The sequence below is a fragment of the Daucus carota genome, chromosome 6 (assembly GCF_001625215.2).
Source record: "Daucus carota subsp. sativus chromosome 6, DH1 v3.0, whole genome shotgun sequence".
In the NCBI taxonomy this organism is placed as follows: domain Eukaryota; kingdom Viridiplantae; phylum Streptophyta; class Magnoliopsida; order Apiales; family Apiaceae; genus Daucus; species Daucus carota.
The window spans coordinates 25,869,554-25,897,455 of record NC_030386.2 but is presented as its reverse complement, the minus strand read 5'-3'; the positions used below and the strand labels follow the sequence as shown (position 1 = coordinate 25,897,455).

The window sequence follows — 27,902 nt, the reverse complement described above, 5'->3', positions numbered from 1 at the left end:
ACATGCATTGCTTCAACTTCGGCTTGATAAAAAACTAATGGTATAATAAACAAACAAGTTGATGTTTGACTGTGCAGCTTAATATATGATCCCAGAGTTTACAAGGCCGTGAAAGTTTAGCACTTGAATTCGACTCATAAAATATGTATATATAATTTTTTCAACTCGTAAAATATGTATATATAATTTTGATATATAATTTGGCTTGCATGATATCTACGTGATCTCAATGCGTAAAAATATGTAGAATTTAACTCAATTCGTAAAATATGTACTGTATAATATAACTCGAATTTGTAAATTCGCATAATTTGGCTCAATATTGCTCTGTTTCTTGCTAGATGTTTTTCTAGATTATGATCTTTTCAGGTTACAAGGTTTGGAAGAGATCAACAGTAGCAAACTTGGTTTTCGATACTTCATTTCTATATAATCCACTTCAAATTTACAGAAACAAGGAAGAAGAATAAGTATGCCAAGCAGATTGTTACCAAATTTCAGATAATTTTTACTACTTTGAGTTAATTAGATACACTAAGTGGAACGATAAACGTGTGCAGCACAAAGGTCCCAAAAATAGCTTCGAAGAGCTAGCAGAGGGATTTGGATTTGACAAGTCAGGAGAAAAATCCAACTTTAGTATGTGTGTATCACACAGATGGAAAATATTTGTTGAGGTTGAAGGGAAGTGAGTAGAATTCTTCACTTCTTGTATCGGTTTTGAAAGATCGGAACTTGTCCCACCAATGTTTGCCTCTATCTTTCCTACTATCCTTCTTATGCAATGTGTTGTCTAGGAAAAATGCTAAAATGCCGGCAACAAAGGCTTCTGATGAGAACGGCACATTCACAATGTCATTGAACTGCAAGGGGGAACACGATAGGATTTTCAGACCAGTAACTAGATAGTTTGAAACAAAAATAATACATGACAGATAATCTGAATAACATGTAATCTTAGGCCTACCCATCTTCCAGACGTATGCACAGGGCCAAAGCCTTTAATGGCAGTGTACTCATTAAAGTACTGTGCAATAGAAAATCCCATAAAGACTGAGAAGCCAAGTACGAATTTTGTACGGAAGCTATTGAGATTGCAGAACTGAAGGAAACTTAGACCAGCGGCACCTGCATATATATTTTAAATTTAAAAAAAAAAAAAAAAGATTGATGTTTCTACAGCATATCCCTATCTGGTATCTGGATGTAAGAAGACAAGTCAAAAGACTTGCATTGTATTGGAACGTACCAACATAAGCAAAGAAAAGACAGTACAGTGCAGCAAATATTGGTGTTGGGATAGAAGCGAAGACTGCTCCAAATTTTCCTGAACATTGCAGATATGGTTGAGGAAGTTAAGATCATACACATAACATGGAGATGATGAATTTATGTATAAAAAAATATATATATATCAGTTCATGTATTTGTGCACTTAGACATTATTACACATACCCAAAATGGAAAAGAAGATCATAAAGCCAGCAGATATTTGGACAACTCTTCTGCTACCAACACGAGTTAAAGCCAGAAGACCTGCATTTTCACTGTGAAGATACCACGCTTAGGGTCATCCGGAAATTCAGGAATTTTGGAGCTAATTAATCAATACTCCCTCTGTTTTGAAATATAAGTCGTTTGACTTTTTTGCACGCGTTTCTAAGTCTTTTGACCGCATGCAAAAAATCATTATTTTTGAAATTTTCTTTTTTTGAATAAAAATATATGATTGATATTATTATTCAAAAAAAGAAAATTTTAAAAACAATAATTTTAAGCATGCGGTCAAAAGACTTAAAAATACGTGCAAAAAAGTCAAACGACCTATATTTCAAAACGGAGGGAGTAGATGGTTATTCAACAGAAAGTTGTCACATAAGATGTGTCTTACATAGATACTGAAGAGCCATTCACGGTTCCAAATAACCCAGACAACAAGATGCCAATTCCCTGGAAAAAGAAAGAATTAATTCAGTCATGTATTCTATTATTTCCAAGTCAGTTCTACGTGAGCTAAACTTTCATATAATCAATTTATACTTCCACCAGAAAGAGCTATGTCAAGAAATTAGTTCATATAGGGTTCTGCATATATCTCGTTGATAATTTCCTTTAAGTTTGCCTTTAAAGTTTAAACATGCAAAACTGATGCAAGGTATAAATGCTTCAAGACTGCATTCATTTGTGCTGGTGGACACTGCATATTAAGAACCAACTGAAATAGCAAATAATCAATGGAGATAACCTACCTGCCAGCCAACACCACGGCTGAGAATAGAAGGTGGCAAGGGAGTTGCACTGGCATATCTTGACACTGCAATGAATCCACCAGTGGACTGCATATCATATAAAACTAGAAATTAATCACTGTTGTGAGAAGATTCTTTTTAGCATAAAAATTTAGCAATGACGCTTTTCTTACCATAAATGTGTCCTAGTACTAATTATGTAACACTTGCAGATACAGTCCCAAATGTATGCTCAAAAGTTTTGAATTTTTACAGATATTAAAAGATATGAAGAAAATGACTAGACAGGAAATAGAATACATATCTTTGCCTTAAGTCAACTTTGCAGGATAAGAGAACGTTTTAATTCTTAACTGATATAATACACATTGTTTATATTGTGATAATATTCCTCAACTCTAGTCATTACTTCAATACACTAAAGAGATGAAATAGACCTCCACAAGTGCCACAAATGTAGCCATCATCATGGCAAAGGCTTCTCCCGCATCAAAGGATGGTGCTCCCCATTGAAATGGATATGGAACTCTTATCCTACCAATAAGAAACCAAAGCAGTCAAGGTATGTCTCACATTCATGTTGTTTAGCAATAGTCAGCAACATATGTACACATTAGAGATTAAATAGAGCACATGGAACTCTTTGAATATTTAAAGTGATAACTCGAAGTCTGATAGATAAGAAAATTTAACCTTCAGATTCATACCCTGCTTTGACTTTCAAATATTATTTGAGTCCTATATTCAAAATCATATGGTACATGATTATGGTATATAATTGTGTTCTAATGCAAATCTAGTATATTCTTTTGTAACTCATGTATAACTCAAGTAAATTTTTAAAGATCTTGGAAATTAAAAGACCTCCTGTTTTGGGAGGTAATAATGTAGAGGATTAATGAAGACGTCTTGAGTTAATTTCTGCTCTTACCATGGTGCTCCACTAATAAGCCCAGCGCGGTCTGTACGGCAGCTAATTTGTGTAGTGGGTGATTTACCGTTGTAGGCTCCACCAACAGTAAGTAGGTGAGCATAGATCCATACAATCACCACCGAAAATAGAACAGCAAAACGATCAAAGATATTTTTCCCTGGGCGTATTATATGGGACAAATACTGCAAAAATAACAAGCACAGTACATATGAATGGCCAGTTAATTTCAGATGACCATTTTAAATCACTTAAAAAGCAATTTGTACTTCAATAGTTGTATAAACTAGACATGGTCATTTCATGTAACGAGGGGAAACTTACCTGAGAGAATATTAATAAAATGACAAGCTGCGGCAATCCAATTTCAACACACTTGGCGACCTAGTTAATAAAAGCAAAGTTTAGAGAGATGTAAAAAATTTTAAGGACAAGCAAACTCCTCGTCCATTATGAGAAAACTAAAACATATTTGGATTTAAACGTACACCAGGAAAACCAAACTCATATAGCCCGAAACCAGAAAGTGCAACCAAAGGAACCGCTGATAGTGGACTCAAGAACCTATGACAAGTGTGGAAAACCTGGTTTAGTTATAGCGGAAACGTGAACACTAATCAATAAAAACAAATTGAACAGGAAAGATGTCTAAGCAGGCCTTAAGGTGATCCTAAATGGGATCGATGTGCTAAAAATTGCAAATAATTTCACAATGCATATGCCAACATTAAATTTAATGCTTTTCATAGACATGCTGACTGCAGCCACCTGGTGATGTTACGCCAGAGGCCACTGAAACCTAAGACTATCTGCAGCGTTGAAGCAACAATAAGTGCTCCCTGGATTGCCCGCATAATCTTCTCGAATTTCTACATAAACATTAAAAAATGATTAATATAAATCAAGAATCATGGAGACATAACTTGTCTTAGACATTACCAGTTCTCTTTTATCCTTGTTTTATTTTTCCAAATATAATAGATCATGGAAAGCCCTGAGACCAGTAAATTTCTACACCGTATGGATCTTTTTTAATGTATATAAAATGTGTTGATTTATTACACTAATCATGAAAGTCCCATCACATATCTGACAATGAACATCTCTCCGATTTTTTTGGTATGACTATTAATATAGATACGAAATATGGAAGAAATTTTAACTGCAAATTTACGCGAACGCAGAAAGGAATTAGTTAAATAAAATTCATAGAAACTTTAGTTCCTCTATTAGAGTAAGAAGCTGAGGACATTATTAATTCAACACATGAAATTCTTTTTAAATTCAGAAAAGAGAGATGAACGTCACTAACCACTACAGGGTCTTGATCATTCCATCTGTTAGACAGGATAATTGATATTGTGGGTGCAACAAAGGTGTATGACCCTCCGACAACAGCAGGTAATCTACTTCCAAACAAAGTTTGCAGCAATGTGTTTATTCCAGCGACAAAGAGTAAAGTTTGAACTACTTTTGCTTTCTCCTCCTACAAATAATCATATTGGCAAGTTCAGAAAGGTGCAGCTACATATACAAACTTAAGACATTAGTTTATAATCTATATATACGGCTCACATTTCCACCTCCCATTTGAGGAACAAGAGCAGTGGGTATGATGACTGTTGTACCAAGCATGACAATGAAATGTTGGAAGCCTAATAGGATAGCCTCAGCTGCATTAAAATAATTTAACAATTTAAGTCATCTGTGCTTATCCAGTACTTCAGTAAAGATAAGAGTACAAAAAATGACTGAGAAACATAATTCAACCTACATTCAAAAAGTATAGAATCTCAAAGATCTAAGTCAGAGTAGTTATGATTGCATGAATTTGCAGATAACAATATATTTTTTAAGCATGATATCTGCCTAGAATAAGTCATAGAGTCCTGGACCCACCAGTAACATTCACCAGCACACAACATAAAATGCAACAAAAATGAGAGAATGTAGAAGCTTGTGTAAACACACTAGTAGTGTACATCAACTAGGACTTCTTGATTGGACTGGCACCCTTCTCCGCAAATCATCAACAGTCTCCACACAAATGAATTCGGAAAAAACCGGCCACAATATTCACATGGCAACAATTCTGAGGCAATACTTTCCCCAGGTTATTATTGTAACAAACTTAGATTCCTTTTGTTCCGAGAAAGAGTTCCCAAATTGGCATATTTGCAGGTTCATAAGACTGTCACTGCAAATTGAACTGAATTTTCTTCCACTTCAGATTTCTAGTTTCCTATATTCTCATTCTTTTATCCTAAGAAACAGTTTTCAGACTATCATTGTAAATTATCTTCTCTTCACAAATATAGTTTCTGAATCTCCATCTTTCTTTTCATCTCAGCTCAGAGAATATCCACAACTGAGCAGCTTCTTCTAAAGCTTTAGATAATGAATAATGTGCAGTATATATTCTACAAACATAGCAATCAACAAAAAGAAATGCAAATTCAATAGCGAAAAGACAACCGCCAAAGAATCAGAACCTAAATATGTATAACTGATCCACCATAACTAACAAATGATTCCGATTCCAACCAAGTCAACCAAAGGAATCTAACCAACATATATATAGAGTTAAGACAAGAATATACCAACCAAGCAATGTAAACAAGAATAGCTAAATTTTAACACTACTCACGCCAAGGGGGTGGACTAGTAATGCAGTAAGACACATTGGGAAGCTGATCTTTGGGTGGATGTGGCGCCGGCTCATCGGCTTTTGCTGGACCTCCTCCTCCTGCCATTGCCCCTTCTCTCTTTTTCCACAATACACACACCAATATATATCTCTACTACCAAATGGCAATACAATGAAGATCACCAGTACTTAACTCAGCTCACTCAAAACCCAAATCTGCAAGCAGAAAAGAAAAGCAGATCCCAAATCTCTCAGAAACCAATCAAAATGAGAGCCCAAAAGGAATGAATAGATAGTAGAGCAACCACATATAAAGTGACAAGATTGTAAAGAAACAACCCACATGGAATGCCACTAACTATTACTCACACACAAACTGTATGTGTATGTATACATCACAAAGTTGGTAAAAAGATTGAAACTTTAGGTTCAAATCAGTAGAAAACAGTGAGGAAACTTACCAGATAGTGAATCTTGAGAAGCACAATCAAGTGGGTTGCTTTGCAAATGCTTCTACTGCATCAAAGTCAATAAATTTAAAGACCCCACATAGACAAAAAGTTAAATAAAAAGGTGTAGAGAAAGAAATAAAGAAAAGATTAAAGAGATAATGCCCAAAAGCACAAAAGGGGTTAAGAAAGTGAAAGCTTTGATGCAAGAATATTAAAGTTTTGGTTGAAGCTAAGTAAATGTACTTAAGATACACAACAAGATACACAGAAGAAGGGAGTTACTCGTAAATACAACATCTCTCTCTCCCTCTACTCTCTCTCCCCTGTCTCTCTCCACTATTCTACTCTCTCTCTCCATATAATTTAGTACACCAAGAATCTCTTTTATAATTTAATGCTTTATTTGTTTTTGTATAATAATAGCGCTCCCTGCTGCATACAGGATGGATATAGTTTTATATACAGGCCTCAATTTGAGGGTGATGAATGTTTGCGGGAATATAAAGTATTCTTGACGGTGTCGTTTTGTTTGTTTTAAGCTTTGAGTACCTGTCTTCTGTTACTTGGCCAATATTGTCATGACAATGTCACCGTCTAACCAAGATCTTCACTAATTGTTGCAATTATTACATGAATTTTGCAGATGTGTTCCGGTGTGTTGACCATGATTTCATGTTAATGTTCCATTTGGAATTTGATGGTGCAGATATAATGTTTTTAGAAAAAATATGACTGGAAGATTGTTTGATAAATTTTTTAAAATTAATTTTCGACCTAACTTTTGACGCCCTGTTTGATCCTTAAACGTGAGTGTGTGATGTCCGGTGGGTGTTTGGCCTCGGCTTTTACTTCTGGAGTTACAAGTTAAAAGCACTTATTTATAGGGGTGAGCAAAAAAAATCGGAAAACCGAAACCGAGCCGAAAAACCGAAAAACCAAACCGAAAAAAACCGTAACCGACAAAAACCGAAAAAAACCGTAACCGAACCGAAGCGATATAACGGTTTGGTAACGGTTACGGTTTTACCCCTAAAACCGAACCGAAAAACCGAACCGTTTCTATAATATATAATAAAAATATAACATTTATTATTAAATATAACATATTATATATATATATGCTACAATATATTAATTATATATTTTAGTAAGAGAAATTGATATAATAAGTATATAAATATTTTTCTAAATTAATAAAGTATTAAATTTGTATAGTAGTTTGAACCAAAAAACCAAACCGTTTATATAATATATAATAAAAATACAATATTTATTATATATTATTATATATAACATATTATATATATATGTGCAACAATATATTAATTATATATTTTAGTAAGAGAAATTGATATAATAAGTATATAAATATTTTTCTAAAGTTAATAAAAGTATTAAATTTGTATAGTAGCTTCTAATCATATAAAAACCGGAAAAAAAACCGAAACCGACTAACGGTTAACCGAACCGAAAAAAACCGTTTGAAACGGTTCGGTTACGGTTTCTACCTAAAAACCGAACCGAACCGAAATACACGGTCCGGTAACGGTTTTAGGTAGAAACCGAGCCGAACCGACTCGTGCACACCCCTACTTATTTATATCGTTTGTGTAAAAAGTCAATAAGTACTTATAAAAAATTAGGAATACTTACTTTTGTTTTATGCTTTCTGGTTCTTTCTCAAACACTTTAATCACTTATAAGTCTTAACTTGCTTGTAACTTCTACCTCACTTTTTTTACTTTAAGCAAAAAACATTTATTTAACCTCCCCCAAACAACCTCATTCTACCATCCATTTTAAAGCTTAGAGCTGCTCATACTTGCAAGTTTTTAGTAAAAATTATTCGTAATATATCAAAAATATAATTTATAAAATAATGTATAAATTCTACCATTTCAATAGTATAAATCCCTTATTCATAAATTCTGTCAATCAAATCAAAACATGCTTTCAGTTTTATTTTATTTAGGAAAAAAAAAAGAGAATGTGCAGAAGATTTGCCGACATGTGTGGCACCGTACTTTTGTATCAATATTCACACAGTATTGAGTATTGACCCTGCAACGTGCTAGAATACGCCCTTTTTTAAGCAGAGAGCCCTCGATAATTACTCCCTCCGTCCCAGTCATTTGTATACAAATGGCTGGGACACGGAGACCAAGAAAATGGGTAAGAAATGAGTAAAGTTGGATGAAAAGTGGGTATAGTGGTGGGACCCATTTATATTTAATAATAAATTTAAGATGGTGGAGGAAAGTAGTGGGTATGATAGTGTTTATATTATTATAGAATGGAGATAGTGGAAGAAAGTAGTTGGTGTAATGATGTTTTATATTATAAAAGTTTACTACTTTTGAAATGTATACAATTGATGGGACGTCCAAAAAAGGAAACTGTATACAATTCATTGGGACGGAGGGAGTACTACCTACAGGCGTTTTGTTTGACCAAACAAGGATGAGTACTCCAGCTCAAATATTTGGCCTGTTTGGGATCTGGCTCCTAATTTTCTTGACCCGTTTGTGTAAAAAAATAGAAGTATTTTTAAGAAGCTGAGAATGCTAGCTTATCTCTCGCAGCTTCTGCTTCTTTTCCAAACACTTTATTAACTTATTTACTTCTTGCTTCTCCTCCACTTCTTTAATATAAGCAAGAAGTTACTTCTTCTTTTAAGTTAACCCAAACGGCCCAATTATCCGCCGATTTCTTATTAAATTTTACTCCTTCCATCACTCTAGGTTGTTTACGTTCACTGTTTGCACACACTTTAAGGCTTTTATAAAGTATAGTTTCATAATTTTTTTTTCAAAATTTTCTTTTTTTAATAAAAGTTTAAGTATCAAATTTTTATTCAGAGCAAAAAAATTTAAAAAACATATTATGGAACTATACGTTAAATGAGGGTGGAAAAGCGTACCAAATAGTAACGTAAAAAAATGAGGGGGACAGAGGGAGTAACATTTAGAAAATTTAATATGAATAAACATATCTATATACATCTAGGAACTTAAACTGAATATTGAATTTTCTGTTTAAAAATAACATGTTTGAACCCAAAATTAGACTTTTGAAATTATCGGAAAGAAAAATTGGAAATTGGATTAAACCAAATTTCGATTTATTCTTATTCATCTATGATCCAATATTCTGAAATAAGAACACAATCTATTTTTAAAAAAGTTTATAATTTCAAAATTATTATGTTACAAACATAATCAAAAAAACACGGCAACACAAGTACACAACACGGAAAAAGAAATACAGGGTACAAAAGCTATTTTAATTAAGTAACTGATAAAAAAAAAGTAGCTTATAGATTAATTTATTCGAAAAAATTTGTTACTCCGAAACTAGATGATCACAGCTTACCTGGAAGGCTGGAACAGTACATTGTACAGTCAGGATTGGTCATCGCCGACGCCTTTGCCTAAAAGCCTCGAGGTCTTTTGTACTGCATGAAATCAAACACAGCTAGCAAATTGAACATGCAAGTTGCAAGTTAGGAGTATGCAAGTTAGGAGTATTTTTTTTGGCTCACAAGTTCCGATTATTCTATCCCCATGTTAGTGTGTGGTGCTCTTATAATAGTGGCGTGGTTATCTTAGCAATTATGTGGCGTGATATATATGTTTAAGTATAGGTCTTTAAAAATATATTTCTTTTTATACAATTTATTATTTAATTTATTCATAATATTTAAATAATTTATATATATAAATTTTATTCGAACCGAGTATGAGTTTCAAGTTCCAAAACTCAGCTGATTCTCAGTCAGGGATCCAATTTAAAATCTAATCAGCATCCATTACAATTCACAAGATCATATTTTGCGGCGGTAAGTTAAGCGAGGGAGTACATTAAATTGTGCAGTATAAACCAGAAAGCGGTAAGGTAAAGTACAGTGAACTAAATGTGCTTTGTGCAATTAAAGTTGAAACCTGAGTGAAAAAATGAGCAGTTCTGTCAGTATCAGTACATACTGTCAGTATGTACGCATGTATCCTGTATACAATTCAATTTTGTCGAAAGATTTCAAATTCGGATGAAATTGATTGGATATAAAACTTTGTAAAGAGGTTTCAAATTTGGGATACTAAATTTTGGTCGAATCTCGTTCGAATATCTGGACATTTGTGTTTATTTCAAATTATATAATGTAATTAATATATAAGATTTAGGAGGTGTTTGGCCGGGGTTTAAAAACTCAGTTAGAACCATTTATTCATATCGTTTGTCTAAAAAGGCAAAAAGTACTTAAAATAAGTTACAGAATATTTTAGTCATTGTCTTTTACTTTTTCTCCAAACACTTTAATCACTCACAAGTCTTAATTAACTTCTAACTTCTACTTCACTTTTTTACTTTAAACAATAAACACTTATTTCACGCTCACCAAACGACTCCATAATCAAAATTTTCAATTATATTCCTTCCGTCTTAATTATTTATTTACATTTTTTTTGACATCTGATCAACTAATTTCATTACTTTTCTTATATTAAATATTAATTATTTCTATTATTATTTCTATTTTTTCTTTCTTAATTTTTTAACTAGTATATACTCAATTTAAATTAAACATTCGGATAAGACGAGGAGGGTGATTATTTGTACATCCTTCTTACTGAAACGGACAAGAAGAGAAAGTAACGTGGGAGATCGTTTTCATAGCCTTGCTTTATCGCAATTCGCAACACCCTTCTTGTTTTCATATCGAAAACCCCATCCTCTTGCCTCACTTTCCCAATTTTCATGGGACATGTTGACACCACCAATTTACCAAACCACTCTCTATCGCCTGTTCCGTTACTTCTTCGCTTTTATTCACAAAACTCCTTCCATCCCAATTTAGATGAGCCTTTTGCTCATTTCACACATATCAAGGAGTATTAAATGATTGTTCATTTTTCCATCTTTGCCCATATTTATTGTGTTGACTTTATATAGTATTAGCTAGATGGTGCAGTGGAAATGATAAATAGGAAAAGGTAAGAGTGGAAGATTGTTGATAGATGTACATTGAAAAGAGAGAGGCTCAACTATCTTGTGATAAATTTTTTTACCAAAAAACTCATTTAATTTGGGATGGAGGGAGTATTTCGTTTTCTGATGTAGAAACACACTCATTTTTACAAATCTCATTTATTTACTCCCTCTGTTTTATATTACATGTCCACTTTTGATAACTAAAAATTGTTTCAAATTATTTGTCCCATTTCAACTTTCAATGCAATGTAGTCAATATTTGTATTTCCTAAATGAAGTTTATACCATATCCTACTAAATTATATTTTCTACATCAAATATATCTCACATATTATACTTGGTCAATGCAATAAATACAATAATAAATAAAGGTTTCTTACAAAGTTTTTCTTAATATATGTGATTTGTTTAAAAGTGGATATATATTATGAAACGGATGGAGTAACATACTCCGAACAACATTCTTCTTGAACGTTAATCCAAAAGTTTTCTATACTCTTTTCAACTTTACTAAATTTTATGCCTAATTTAAATACTTCCTCGGTCTCAATTTAGATGTCTCTTTTACTTTTTGAGAAGTCAAATTGACTAATTTTTGATCAACTATCAAAAGATATTTTATGTATTGTTTTAGATAATCAAAAGTTACATATTGAAATAGACCAGATTTACTTATCGATGATATTTTTTAGTCAATTATAATATATATATATATATATATATATATATATATATAATTTAGTCAATTTGACTAGTTAATAGTCAAAAGGGACATGTATACGGAGACGGAGGGAGTATTAACAATGGCAGGAATGAAGGAATATACTTTTGTTGAGTAAGAATATCTCCAACCATGTAAAACCATTAGCTAAAAATCATAAATACATACCATATATAAAAAAAATATAAAGACTGTGTAAACAAAATCAACTCCTATGGGCCATTCCTTTATCAATAAATATAGTCAACCTCCTGATGTTGGCTATATATTTGTCGAACATCTGCAAACGTGTACGCAATATGTAAGAAGACTCCACATTATTTATTATCATATTTAAGTGATATATTCTATTTATATCAACCAAAAATATTAATAACATACTAATTTTAAAATATAGCCAACCAATATAGTCAATACCATCGAAGCAAAATATCTTGCAGGTTCAACAAATTTTACAAAATGTCTTAGAGGTCCAATTTAGCCAACCACAATAGAGATGCTCTAATATGACATATTCTAAAAAAATTTCCCAACTTTTCTATAAATAACATGACCAACCAATGGATGATTTTAATTGGATTGTTTATTTGTACATAGAGGATCTCATTATTATTAAGATGATCATGACTAATTATTTATTTCCATTTGAGAAAAAATTGAATTTATTTTTTTGGGTACTTGATTTTTATTTTTTAATTTTCATTAGCTCATTGTTACTAATCTTAATTTTAAAATTTAATGCTGGGCAAACGCAGCCCAATACATGGTTTGCCTAGATTAAATCATACCCAAACCCAAAAGCCCAGCCCCTTTCGGGCCTGGATTGTCATTTTCATTGCATCCCATGAATCTCTGCTCTTCAACTAAACCCAAGAAGAAACCTCGTATTCATTTTATCTCTGAATCGAATACTACACTACACTTCAAGGGTTCACAGGTTTGTATCTCTAAAACCCCTCTACTGCTTACAGATCATGTATGTTTATTTGTGTGTTCATATAAATTTAATTTTTCAGTTTTTATTTAATAAAACCCCTAGCTTTAAAATGTTTATCCTGATTAAAATTGATGATGTTACATATGTTTTGCAGAATAAAAATGAAATCTTTATGTAATTATGTGGGTGTTAATTGGTTTTTAATTAGGCCCTCATTTACAGTTATGTTTTTGAATTTAAAAGTTTATTTATTCCAAAGATTGAATCTTTGCAGCATGTTCTTGGTTATGAAGAATTTGATTTTGATAAATGATGGTGATTTCTGATATGGGTTTACTTCTTTGATGTTGTTATTCAGTGACTTGGCGAGAATCATGTTTTTGACCAGAGTATTTGGGAGGGCACTCTGCACTGCTGCTAAATCTGAAAGTTCAGCTGCGGCTGCTGCTTCTATGGCTAGGATGGGGCATAACCCACTTGAGGAGTTTTTCGAGACTGATAGAAGCCCGGATGAGGACAAACCGATTGTTTATGGTATGTTGCTTTTCTCTCATTGTCCTTCGGTGCCCTGGTAGCACTTGTAAATTATAATAGAGCATCCTCTTAAGATGTTGTTTCTTCTATTAATTTTTAATTTACTGAAGAACATATGGTGCAAACACACAGAAAATCCGAACTTGTTTGAAATGTGTGATGTTATTAACTACGGTGATTCTATGCATAGCAGTGTATGAATATCTGTTTGATTTCATTCACTTGTATGTAATATGTTAAGATCTCCCAAACCTTCATTTTTGTTATATATGTGCTTGATTTTGTTATATTTTTATTATTTAGGTCGGAGTTGGAAGGCCTCTGAACTACGTCTCAAATCTTGGGATGATCTCCACAAACTATGGTATGTTCTGCTGAAGGAGAAAAACATGTTGATGACTCAACGCCAGATGCTTAATTCACAGAATTTAAGGTTTCCTAATCCAGAGCGTATTCCCAAGGTACTATTTAAATGCTTTGCTAAATTATTATCCAGTATTCAACTACGCTAGAAGACCCCTCACAAGTTAGAGCAACTCCAACCCAACACCAAAACACCAAAATGGTGTCACTTTTGGTGTAAAAGTTACTCCAATGCAACACCAAAATGGTGTTAAAATTACACCAAATGAATTGGTTGACACCAAATTTGGTGTCAAGTGTTCATTTGGTGTAATTTTTACACCAAATTTGGAGTTTTTAAAAATGCCTAATATACCCTCACACTTATGAGACAAAACAAATTTATTCCTTCTATGTCCCATTACACTTATTTTATCTTATGTTTTTTATTTTTCAATCATAATTATTATAAATTTTCTTCCTTTACTATTTAATTCACATTTTTTTTATGCCAAAATTTCAGTAAATTTATATTCTTGTATAATAATTTAAATAATTAAGTTGTTCTCTTGAATTGGTTGATGAATATATAATTATTTGAGATCCTTGTTTAGTTAACTTGTTAAAATTCTATGTTAAGCAATGATATTGATAAATATTGATATAAATAACTTAAAAAGTGAAGAATATTCCATTTTATGTGTAAAAAGATTTTTTTTGGTGTAGAATATGGTGTTGATGGGTTGGAGTGAATTTTTGAAATGGTGTAATTTTAACACCAAAATGGTGTTAAAATTACACCATTTTGGTGTTATGGGTTGGAGATGGTCTTATAGGGCGTAATGGTCTACCTTTAAGCTATTGTTGTAGGGAGATAATTAAATAAGCTGTTCTTTGGCTGTTAGATAAACAAGTTTCATGAAATAGATTATCTTTGTCTACTTTTATATCCTTCAATTTGTTTGACTAGTATTTTCTCTTTGTGCGGCCACTGGTTTTTTAATTTTCAAGATTAATTGAAGTCAGTTTGTTTATCTCAATTTATAATATGGCTCTGAAACAAGCAAATTGATGGCTGAGTGTCTGATCAAAGGGAATGATGACTTTGGGTTGTACCAAGTCTGTCTTTACTTGATCCAGGATGTGTGACGTATAGTAGGATCTTTTAGTTTTTGGAATGCTCCAAATTCTACTTGAGCATCCAAATCACCCACTCAGTCCTGTCGAGGTATCACAAAAATGTTGCTTCTGAAATAGAGGTCTTATTGTTCTTTATTGCAAATATATTTAAATTCTTCTTGGGAAAAACCTATATATGAACTTTATTTCTCAGATCAGTAAAGGTTTCTAATTGTGACCGTTCATTTTCGTGACAAAACTACACATATCTATAATATAGCCATCTATGATGTAACTGAACTTTATCTAACTCGAATTCAGGAGGCATTTATTCTTGTTTTGACATCACATTCAACTGTTAGTTTTAATGTCCAACATTTATTTTAATGTAAGTTCCATTAGTATCTTGAAGTCTATGATTATAAGTACTGTTGATGAAAAAGGCTTCAGTTACTATGGTTGTTAGTTACGCAACTACTTAACTCTCACACAGTTTCATTGTCAAATACAAGTTTCAAGTGCTATTGATTTTGCACTTAAAATATTAAGAGGCAGCTCCAGCAGAACATAGGATGACTCGGTTACACTATACTAGTGTCCCGCCTTCTCTCTGTGCAGCAAGATGTAAAAGATTATCTGCCATTTAATTTTCGTCTTGCAGGTAAGGAAGTCCATGTGCCGAATCAAGCACGTCCTAACTGAGAGAGCAATTGAAGATCCAGATCCGAGGAGATCTTCTGAGATGAAAAGGTTGATAAATGCTTTGTGATTAGCTTTGGGTCCTGGCTCAGCTGTAGTTAGGATTGTGTAGCCAGTTATGCTACATTTGTTTCTTCTGGGATTTGAAGGAGGCCCAGAGATTAGTTATTCAAGAATCATTGTACCAGCTTGTGAACGAAATGTCTCTTTCCTTGTATAAGAAGAGAAGATTCATTATATTTCTAACTCTTTTTTATATTTAACATAAGAGGTGAGTTGTATTGATTTTAAAGAATGACTGTTATGGTGACAAATTCAAGACAGATGAAGAAAATTTCAAGTTGGTTTTTTCGTGAACAAATTTGCTGAGCATATTGTGCACCAAATTAGCACGTAGACTTTGCAATGAATCGGCAACTATAAATATTTTGCTATACTAGTCATGGTCATATGGGTGTAAACAAGACTATTTTGGACCTGGTTGAGCTCGACTCTGCCTTGATTTCCAAGCTCGATATAAGTTGAAGAGGCTTGAATTATGTAAAGAGTAAATCACACTTTGCATCTGTAACTGTGGGGCGTTTGGCGATTTGGTCTCATTGTTTCAAACTTTGCAGGTTGCACTTATAAGTTTCTTATCTATAACGCTTTGCACCCACTTAACACTTTTCATCCACACTATCGTTAAGTCCAAAAGAAGGGAGGGGTGGTTTGGGAAAACAAAGATGCAACGAAGGGCCTTAGAGCAACTCCAATGCACCCATTCCTTACCTATATTTGATCTACATGGACAAGATTTGAGGGTTGAGAACAAAAAGAGCTCCTCCAACGCAACTCCCTATCCCCTATTAATTTTAGGTGAGAGAAAGTTCAAACCCTTATTTGAGCGATGAAAAAGCAACCCCCTATATGCTCCATGTCATCACCAGCTCATATCTTTTCTTATTTTTCTGTTATTTATTAGTGCAATCTTTCTCTCTCCTTGAGTTGTATATATAGATTTAAAATATAGGGAAGCAAATAGGGAACACCGTTGGAGCAAAATAGCTTTTTGATCCCCAATATTTTAGGTAACCATTAATATTTAATATTTTAGAGGTTAAAAATAGGGAATAGCATTGGGCTTGCTCTTACATTAGTTTAGCAAGCTAACCGACTTAATCTAAACTAGAGTCCCACAGCCAATCAAATATAGGGGTGTTCGCGGTGCGGGTGGTGCGGTTTTTCCCTAAAACCGCAGACCAACCCGCATATGCGGTTTGGTTAAATATTCAAACCACGATCGCACCACGTAAATCAAAAACCACATAAACCACACCACATAAAATGTGGTGCGGTGCAGTGCGGTCTATGCGTTTGTGCGGTCTAGAAATTTCACTTTTAAAATCATAAAAAATTCAAAACTTAAAATTACAATAAAATTTAAAAGTTACTAAATACTTTTTCTCTTCATCCAGTGGCCAAATCAACATTCGAAGTGGGAAATCAAATTACCAATACGAATTCAAAAGCTAACTTAATGTTCTGCATAATGTCAGGAACTATTACAGTGCAATATTAAAGACAAATACAACATTTCAAATGAACCCACCGGAGGGCCTTTGCCTTCTCATCCCTTTTGGCTCATTCCTTCCATTCTCTGAACCTATAAAATCTATTAACATAAAAATAATATATGTATATAAATATTATATATATATATATATATATATATATATATATATATTAAATGCGGTGCGGTGCGGTTTGAACCGCGATACCTAAATAATAAACCACAAACCGCATCGTACCACGCGGTTCGTGAAAAACTCAACCCGCGACCGCACCACAAAAATTTAAAACCGCATTTCGTGGTGCGGTTTGGTGCAGTGTGTAGGGGTGAGCATTCGGTTCGGTTAACCAAAAACCGGACCGAATAACCGAAATTTTTTCGGTTCGGTTAACCGAATTATAAATTTCGGTTCGGTTTTCGGTAGCGAAAATTCTACAATTCGGTTTTTCGGTTATTCGGTTTTTAACCGCCGGTTAACCGAAAACCGAACGGTTAACCGAATTTTCAATATTTAATAATATTTAATAATATTAATAATACATATATTTACACGGCAAGTTTCTAGCAATTCGATAACAAAAGTATATTACTCTAAAATCTTCTTCTTCTCTGGAGTTTTTGAGAATCCCAGGACTTAATATATACACTTCCGATGTGTGCTCCTAAAGTTAGAAAACATCCCGTTCAAATCCCAACTCAAGAGTGCTGCAATTTCATTTCAGGTCTGCGCTTTTTAGCTTGCCTGTGTTTCATTTTTTAAGTTTCTGTTATCTGGGTTTTCATTTGTATTGCTTTATTTGGCTCAGAATTGATACCGCTGAACACAGCAACACTCACATGTACTAGTTACTGGTCTTGAATTTCGGTTTTTAATTTCGGTTTTCGGTTATTACCGAAATAATATTTTCGGTTTCGGTTATAAACCGAATAAATTTCGGTTCGGTTTTCGATAGGTAATTTTTGCTCATTTCGGTTTCGGTTAACCGAAAAAAAGTTCGGTTTCGATTTCGGTTAACCGAATGCTCACCCCTAGTAGTGTGGGCGGTTCGGTGAACACCCCTAATCAAATATATGAAACCTGCCATAATATATGCAACATATCTAACATGTTCAATAATTCCAGAGACTTCTAACCCCATGAAGTAATGACCAATGGCTTTCCAATTTACAATCACATGCTTGAACAAGTGATACTTTCAAATAAAACATGTTAAATATAATATTTTTATTATATTTAAAAAATAAATAAAACATTCTCATTAAACCATATTTATTTTTACATATCCCTATATTTAAAATCTATTAAATACATATATTTAACAAAAATATATAAAACCAAACAAATTTATTAAATATTCAAAGTCTATTTTAACAGAAAAACACATATTATTCTTACATATCTCTATATTCAAAATAAAATAAATATTTAAACATATTTTATAAAATTCTTAAAATCCTTTGTAGTGATTTATAATATTTATTTGTTATTTTATAAAATATGTTTTAATATTTATTTTATTTTTTGTTAAAACAAATTTTTTTTGGTTAAACCTGCTTCTAATTAAACCGCAGATTTTTTCCAAATTACCCCTCCCTTTAGTTAGACTTAACGGTGGTTTGGATGGAAAGTGTTAAGTGGGTGCAAAGCATTACATATTAAAAACTTATGAGTGCAACCTGCAAAATTTTAAATCATGAGACCAAATCGCAAAATGTCCTAAAGTTACAGGTGCAAAATATGATTTACTCTTATGTAAAATGTATTTAAAAAAGCAAATATCTATAATATATGAATAAAATTAAAAGTAGATATCTATAATATATGATAAAATTAAAAGTAGACTTGGTTAGAGTCTTGAGCAATTTGAAAATCGTGTTTGTCATCATAGTTTCTAATTATTTTACATCTGTTTTTTATTTAAGAATTCGTGGTGGATAGCTTCCAACTATTTTGCATTTATAGAATTTTTGAGAATTTGTGATGGATTTATTTTTACATTTATAGATTTTCATACCATGTTATCGTCGATTATTTTACATCGACAAATCTTCACGGGGTTTATCGTGCGGTTTAGGTGATTACCATGTTCTCCTATGTCTTTACGAGGTTTATCGTGTAGTTTAAGTAATTACCATGTTCTCCTATATCAGAGAGAAAAATAATAGAAACTAAGAGCATATTATTTTCTTCCGTAGCGGTCTCCAAATGCGCGGTTCTCATAATCTTTACTATTTTTAAAAATATTTGTGAATATATTGCCCGCGACTCTATTTTTTATATAATTTGCAACTGAATGCAAGAATTTTAAGAATGCTAACTACCCGTTACACATAATATTTACCTATAAGAGTGGTAAAAGAAATATAAATTATGATAAATTTATTTCAAAAGAAAGTATAAATTATAAAATTTAAATTTTATCAAAGATTAAAGACCATACAAGTCAATTGTAATATTATTCTTTCATCTCCGTCGAAATCATAAACAACGTAATGATTTACTAGAATATAACATTTTTTCTTAAATAAATTTATGTCATAACATTTATTTGAGAATAAATCCTCCCTGATTAGAGTTTAGTCACCTTTTCGATTAGCTTCCAGGGCAATGTGACAATCTGTTTCTTGCATGTCCTCTGAGCTATATGGTACATTCATGTTATGGAAGCCAAGATGACATGGCCGCCCAAGCTGCTAGTCTTTAGCGCCTCATTATACTACAGAACGGGTTTATTGCCACTTTCTAGTTCTTCCACCAAAGCCAGGCAGTCTTTGATCTGAATAGTCAGAACATAGTTCTGATTCATTAGGCAGCGTTCTAATGGTGGTTTGTTGCTTTCGTCTCTCTGATCCTTTACTATTTCTTGAGTTATTTAACTGAAGCCACCCTCATGGCCCCATGAAACTCTTTTCTCATGGTACAAATAAGCATAACATTCCCAGATATTGAAAATGATAGCCACCAGCAGAAGACCAGAGACATAGTCTGGACTCTGGGGCAGATAAATAACTCAAGAAATAGTAAATTAAGGAGAGAAACGACAGCATAAAACACTATTAGAACGCTGCCTACTGTAACAGAATTACACAATAAACCTCAAATTTTTAACAAGGGTAAAAGTATAATGAACCTAACTGACTTAATTAAGTCTGATAGGAGTCATTATATATACCACTGAGCCGATATTAATAAAAACAATAGTCAACCACAATGCACACCAAAGACTGTTTTCCACAAACTCTGAGTAACGAAACTCCCTCAGTAATAAACCAAGGACATTGAGAAGCAGTGGCGGATCTAGAATTTTATCAAAGGGAGGGCTTCATTGCGAGAGCAGGAGGCAAGAGCAGTCGAGCATAGCAGCAAGAACAATTTTTTTTTTTTTAAATCTTTTCACTTCACCAAGTCCAAGTCTAGTTTAGTTGATGAGTTGGCTTAATATAAAAACGGACAAGCTTTTAGTTGGGATGGGCTCATTTTATAAATATACAAATTTTTTAAAAATTCTGAAAAATGTTATGGACTCGGGATTGGGCTGAAACCCCTTAAGGAGCAAAATCACGCAACATCATATTTATCATTCCTATCCCCAGTGGACCCTGGATTTACGACCAGGATTCACACACTGTGGAGAACAGGGCACGAGCACAAAAGAGTTAAATGCATAAAGAGATTATATAAAAATGAAAACAGTATAGAATAAAAATCCAAAAGATTCAATAGACAATGTATCTGGATACTACATCAGAAAAACAAATGTATCTGAAAATTAAAAAAAACTCGCCGGAGAAAAATCTCAGGCAACAACAGAAGAGAACGTTCCATACTAAAGTCTACAGCCAACCTATCAGCGCATCAATCAGTTGCCGGTGAAAAATCACTATCTTCAAAATGATAATCATCTGTCACTCGAGATGTCGAGCCTGTAGTACCAATGCCATACATTATATCATAGGAAAACCCCATATCTGCACCACTTAGTTCGTCGTTTTCAAGAAAAATTCCGTGAAAAATCGGTGCATCGGCAAAACTAATAGGCTCCATGCTTCCGAAACCATCATCATCCCGGAAAGGATTGTCCATTGGCATGCAGATGTTCATCGGATCAAATACCTTATCCTTTCCCTTGCGTTTATCCTTCACTTCTTCTGGAGCAGGCCGATTTTCATTTCGTAAAATGGAAGTTGGAGAAGTGAGAGTGTTCTGATGTGAGCCTTCCGCGAACTCATTACTTGAATCAGACTGGACAACAATCTGCTGTTTTACTCCCCAAGAGGGATTTCCGAAATTTGTTGTGGCTTTCGTACCACGAAGACTAATAGCAACACTATCATAGACCCTTGCAGCCTCTTCAGGAGTCCCGAAAGTACCTAGCCATCGCCTCTCCTTCTTCATAGGATCTCTGATCTCCGCTCCAAATGTTCCCCAAGCCCTGTATCGAACACCACGATACTTCTTCTCGGAGGATTCATTCACAGGCCTACTCGCCAGCTTTGTTTGTCTACCTGCATTGCCATTGTCTGAAACCTCCCTTTTTCTAGGCGAAGCAACACCTGCTTCGACTCGGATGACGTTAAGATATTTCTTAACCCTCCTCCGGTTATAAAGCTCCGCCTCCTCATCACTCGACGAATCAGTTGCATCATGATCCGTCACTGTAATGCGAACAATTTTTCGCAAACAGCGCCTCCTCTTATGGCCTAGTAACGGGCTTGTGAGCTTCCTTGTCAAGTTCATATGTTGAGTGAACTTCTCCGGAAAAGTTACAATTAACGTTCGACATTTCTACTGAATAATTTCACTTGACTCAATAATTCTCTTTTTAAAATTAAGATGCCGCAAAATCGAATTTCTTTTCGATGTGCGACACAAAAAGACGACCAAGAAAATTGTCAACGAGAAAGAAACATGCCATTGAACCAAGAGTTCAATGCTTTTTCTCGTTAACTGTTGTCTTATTCGTATTTTTAGTCGTCCCTCGGACAAAAATTCGATTTCACGATATCTTAAATGTAAATATAGAAATCTTGAGGCAAGTGAAATTATTTAGTAGAAATGTTGAACGTTGATTGTAAATTGCTTCCTGAGAAGTTCCCTCAACATATGAACTCGAAAGAAAGCTGACAAGCCCCTTACCAGGCCAAAAAAAGAGGCACTGTTTGCGGAAAAAATTCACATTACAGGGACGGATCATGATGCAACTGATTCGTCAAGTGACAAGGAGTCGGAGTTTTATAACCGGAGGAGGATTAATAAATATCTTAACGTCATCGAGTCAAAGCAGGCGTTGCTTCGCCTAGAAAAAGAAAGGTTTCGGACAATGGCGATGCAGGTACACAAACAAAGCTGGCGAGGAGGCCTGTGAATGAATCCTCCGAGAAGAGGTATCGTGGTGTTCAATACAGGGCTTGGGGGGACGTTTGAAGCAGAGATCAGAGATCCCACGAAGAAGGAGAGGCGATGGCTAGGTACTTTTCGGGACTCCCGAAGAGGCGGCAAGGGTTTATGATAGTGCCGCTATTAGTCTTCGTGGTCCAAAAGCCACTACAAATTTCGGAAATCCCTCTCGGGGAGTAAAGCAACAAATTGTTGTCCATTCTGGTTCAAGTAATGAGTCCGCGGAGGGCTCACATCAGAACACTTTCACTTCTCTAAATTCGATTTTACGAAATGACAATCGGTCCGCTCGGAAGAAGCGAAGGATAAAAGCAAGGGAAAGGAGAAGGTATTTGATCCGATGAACATCTGCATGCCCATGGACAATCCTTTCGAGGATGATGATAGTTTCGGAAGCATGGAGCCTATTAGTTTTGCCAATGCACCGATTTTTCCCAATGAAAAAATGTTGAAAATAGACATGATGACAAGGATCTTGGGATTGATCTCAGCTTCCCATTTCCACTGAAAAGGACGGAATTTTTCTTGAAAACGACGAACTAAGTGGTGCGGATATGGGGTTTTCCTATGATATGATGTATGACATTGGTACTACAAGCTGCACATCCCGAGTTACAGATGATCATCACTCTGAAGATAGTGATTTTTTGCTAGCAACTGATTGATGGCTATAGACTTTAGTATGGGGAGATTTAAGATCTTACAAAGGAGGGACTCTGCCTAGGTACTTACAGGACTCCTTAACAAGACCGCAAGAGTTTATGATGCTGGTGCTATAAGTCTTCGTGATCCAAAAGCCACCACAAATTCTGAAAATACCTCTCAAGGAGTAAAACAACATATTGTTGTCCAGTCTAATTCGAGTAACGAGTCCGCGTAGAGCTCACATCAGAACAATCTCATTTCTTCAACTTCAATTTTACGAAATGAACTTTGACACATGCTTGGGGAAATTTGTAGCGGAAACTAGAGATCCTACAAAGAAGGAGAGGCTATGATAAAATGAGGTGCCTTTTTTTTTTTGCATCTTTAATATCAAACTCTTATGTATCTTAAACTTATAAATTATATTATTTAGGGTCAATTTGTACGTTTCTCAATTTGAAAAACTTAACCTAAAGTATTTGATACCAAACTTATACACAAGCTGCTTAATATTTCAACTCACTCTAGCTAAAAATCTCCTATGAAAATTTATATAAGAAATTCACCCATAAGTTGGGTGGATTTCTTACAAAATTTAATGCCAAATTACTTAAAGAAGATACCACTACTAACTACACTACGATAACAGTGTGATGAGTTAGAATTACAAATCATGAGAGAGCCAAATTTAAAATTTCATAAATATCTAATGATAGACCAATATTTTATATATTTTAAAATTAAAATTTGAGTCATTAATTTAAAATTAAATAAATTTATTGTTGTACCAATATTATATATATTTTTAAGTTATTAATTCAATTTTGTATTACATAGATAGAGATAAAATTTAACAAAAAATAATTTCTTGTACTCATAATTGATACCCACTTCCCCTTATCAATGAAAAATCTTGTTGATGTTTGACATGTGTATCAATTATTTGTTCAACCAAGCACCAGTTATCACCGGTTATGATCTTGTAATAAACAGAACAAAAGTCACAACACATACCTAAAATCACAAATCGAAAAACCTTCAAAATCAGTTAAAAAAGTAATGAGTAATCTGTAAATACTAGCAATTTAACTAATAGATTGAGGCGTGAAATCTCAAAAGAAAAAATCTCTTTAAATTATGAATTTCACGGCAAATGAATAGAATAAAGCATTGTAATACTTACCAAGATCCGATATAGAAATAGGAGTCAATGTTGAATCGATGAGAATTGTATACAGAAGCTCTGTATATTATTTCACATATAGATCTGAAAAAACACAAACAAATACAACAAAAGGTATTACATTTTCATTCATAAATAACAAATTTAAATTTAATAAATATCTAAAAACTTACAAATCTTGAAGATTGATCAACAACTTAATAAATCTCGATCAATATATACACACAAAGATTATCTTATTCACAATGAAGAAAGATATATTCCATAAATATCAAGAAAAAAAAGCTATTCAAATTTGTGAAGCTGACAATAAATAAATATAACAAAGAATTGGAATACTTACAGAGAATTAGGAGTTGTCGTTAAATTAATTGATAATATATAGAGATTGTATATGTTATTTCATAGAAGATCTGGATCTGAAAAACTCAATAAACGTAAAAATAATTATTTCATCTCAAATCATAATTGAAAATAAATAGATTAAATAAAGATCTAAAATGTTACGAACCTCGAACATTTTCGAAAAATCTAACACATAAAAAAACACCAATACTGACATCGGCCGGAACAAAGCGATATCCATAAGCAGACATAAGAAGGCCCGCCGACAATCCATATACATCTCGATCAATACATGAGGTGGTTATCTTCGTACCCCTCTTCATATATGTTGTCAACATAGAAAGATAAATTTTACAAAACAAGTTTGAGACAAATAATTGTCTTTCATCTTAGCGATTTTGAATTGACGATGAAAATGTTCTCAGAGTAGTAGAGATCTAGATGTTTCATTTTGAAGAAAGTAAGACGGCTAGGTATTCAGATTTATATGAAAATAATTAATCATTCACCGTCAGATCAAATCGACGTTAAACGGCTTAGATTAATTATGAAATTTACTCAAAATAATATTTACGAGGACAATTAAGTAATTATGCAAAGGTTATGACAACAAAAATTTTTATATTTCTTGAAATCTAATTCTTTTCTCTCTTTTATTTCATAAATTTAGTGTAAGCGATTTATTTGGTATGCGGACATTTCTCATTTGTCGTAATAAAATTATAATTAAAAATATAATAGAGAAAATGCCCTCTTTATCAGATTTATAGTAGCGAGGTGCCCAAAATGCCACTTTTCACTGAGTGTGTCCAATTTACTCATTTAAATACGCATTTGAAGTAGGCGCATATAGTCATATACCCAATCTTTTAACTCTTTTTTATTTTGTCAGACCCAATCTCTTAAACTAAACCACACCAACGTTTATATGCAAGTGACTTGCCCTGTCATGGTTTCAGAATGTCAATGAGTATATGTCAATGAGTATATCTGAGAACTTGGAGAGAACATGGCATGGAGATCGAGATCGACGACACGAGCAATTTGATTAAGAGCAAAAGATGTGATTGATGGATTAGTTCAAGACAATTACACGCATCCGGCAAATGCGTATCTAGTTATTACACACGCATAACCTCTATGCTTATGCATAGAGTTCACATGCGTTAGTTGGTTATACATTATGGGGTGTTGAGGTTCAGTAACATAGCACTGAGTGAGGTAGAGTAGCAGTGGTCACTGGTTAGTGAACACACATAGTGAATGCTACAGTTCTGTGAGCAAAAGAGGCAAGTATAGAAAAGAAGAAGGGGAAGCCAGCACGCATACATACAATGCGTACCCATCAGCGCATTTACTAAATGCGAATATAAAGTGTGATTTTGGACATTTACTATGTAGACTGGTATTTTGGATATGCGTGTAGAAAAAAACGATATAAAAGATATTCACCCAATATAATAGAATATTAAAAATCTGGAAATAAATATATTAAATCAGAATAAAAAAAATAGATATTTACTTCATCGAAAATCTATCAGAGTCAAAATTCAGAAACTAGACTATTATTTATCACATTATTTTAATAAGATAATTTTAATCAAAAGAGTAAAATATGAATACAAAAAATTTAAACATTAGCCTTCAAAATTAATAATGATAACAAGAATATAATAAATTATATCCTTAAATAACTCCATTTTTCTAACAGTGTATAGAAGATTTATCAGGAAATTGCTCTATTTGAACTCGAGTAGGCTTGATATTTCATATGTTGTTCAACAGCTTTCTTAGTTTCACCTATGCATACGCATAGAGGTTACCCGTGGTGACTCGGGGATTTTTAATTTAAATCAAAATTTATATTTAAATACTTAAATTCATAATTTTGATTAGTTTTTAGTATGTCTAATTAATACCTAATTTTTAAATTTAAACAGATCTTCAATGATTTAATTATAACTTGATAGAATTAAATGTTAAAATTTATTTCAATAAACAGGTGATGTGAAACATATTAATATTAATAAATATTAATATTAATAAATAATTATAATATATAATATAATAATCGGGTCGGGATCGGGCCGACAATCAAGGAAAATCGGGTAGGGGATCGGGCCGGGGGAATGTGAAAAATCGTCCCCGGCCCGATCCCTGATTTTTTTTCAAAGTCGTCCTCGTTCCCCGACCGTACCCGAAAAAATCCCTGAATCCCCGAACAACTCGGTGCGGGGATCGGATCGGGATCGGGCGGGTCGGGTTAATGCCCATCCCTACATGGAGAGGAGATTGTTGAAATATCGGGTGATGAAGAAGAGGACGCAAGCGAGCTGGGGAGTGGGAATGGGGCGTCGCTAATCGGAGCAACAAAAGGCGGAGGAGTGAAGGGCAGCTAGGCTTTATCCCGATGCTGTTTTCAGTTTAATATAATTGTAATTAATAATAATTCAGTTTTTAGTTTATATGTAAGAGCAAGTCCAATAGGTTACTTATATGAGCTCCTAAACTCACATTTAGGTAATGAACCAAAAAAAACCACTCCAACACTCTCCTAGTGAGCTCCTAAATCACTAGCACATGCTCCAATATGCTAGCCATTACCTATTTTTAAGTAACCCCTAGCCATTACCTATATATTATTTATGAATAAAAAAATATCTCTCTCCTTCTTTCTTTGTCTTTTCCCTCCCTTTCTCCTTCTCTCTCCCAAATTTATTATTAAAATAATCTTAGGAGAACAAATATAGGGATTGCTATTGGAATTGACACTAAAAGTAGATTACCTAAATCACTAAGACTCACTAAGATTCATTATTTTATATTATTAATAAGTAATGAGATATGTAACCTATTGGACTTGCTTTAAGTGGTTTTGGGATGGATTGTGCTAAGTTCGTATCTTCAGGTATGTCTTGACTATGTGTCTCTTTTGATCGGGGCCTTTGATTCTTGTAAAAGCCATCGAGTTGTATTCGAAATAATATATCGTCTGCTTGTAAGAAAAAAAAATACCGCGTGTGGATGAAAAACACATCTTACGGTGAGAACATGCAAATAATATAATATTAAAAAAATAAATAATTACAAAACAGCTATGTACTAAAATCATATAACTAATAGTTTGGAAATATTTTTTCTTCTTTGGAGCGATGAAAA

At 33.5% G+C, this 27,902-nt stretch overlaps 3 protein-coding genes across 4 annotated transcripts; 1 reads left to right on the top strand and 2 right to left on the bottom strand.

Moving 5' to 3' along the window:
• Positions 1-395: 395 nt before the first annotated feature.
• On the bottom strand, positions 396-6,469 carry LOC108228027 (nucleobase-ascorbate transporter 6). Of its 2 annotated transcripts, XM_017403485.2 has the most exons (15): positions 6,289-6,469; positions 5,828-6,043; positions 4,756-4,853; positions 4,493-4,666; positions 3,949-4,049; positions 3,669-3,744; positions 3,505-3,564; positions 3,181-3,365; positions 2,687-2,783; positions 2,250-2,336; positions 1,892-1,950; positions 1,456-1,547; positions 1,250-1,327; positions 968-1,128; positions 396-863 (listed from the first exon to the last, which is right to left on the bottom strand). In XM_017403485.2, the coding sequence occupies exons 2-15, from the start codon at positions 5,931-5,933 to the stop codon at positions 651-653; spliced, it is 1,587 nt and encodes a 528-aa protein (XP_017258974.1). In that variant the 5' UTR covers positions 5,934-6,043; positions 6,289-6,469; the 3' UTR covers positions 396-650. The 2 variants fall into 2 exon arrangements, with proteins under 2 accessions (XP_017258974.1, XP_063935757.1); XM_064079687.1 differs by lacking the exon at positions 6,289-6,469 and having other exon boundaries at positions 5,828-6,164.
• A 6,305-nt stretch (positions 6,470-12,774) lies between these two features.
• LOC108225220 (uncharacterized) lies at positions 12,775-15,859 on the top strand. Its single transcript, XM_017400045.2, has 4 exons — positions 12,775-12,926; positions 13,285-13,460; positions 13,764-13,921; positions 15,583-15,859. Exons 2-4 carry the CDS (start codon positions 13,301-13,303, stop codon positions 15,688-15,690), a joined length of 426 nt encoding a protein of 141 aa, XP_017255534.1. The 5' UTR covers positions 12,775-12,926; positions 13,285-13,300; the 3' UTR covers positions 15,691-15,859.
• Positions 15,860-21,028: 5,169 nt separating this feature from the next.
• Positions 21,029-21,910, bottom strand: LOC108226144 (ethylene-responsive transcription factor CRF4). Its single transcript, XM_017401089.1, has one exon. The coding sequence runs from the start codon at positions 21,908-21,910 to the stop codon at positions 21,029-21,031; it is 882 nt and encodes a 293-aa protein (XP_017256578.1).
• Positions 21,911-27,902: the final 5,992 nt, after the last annotated feature.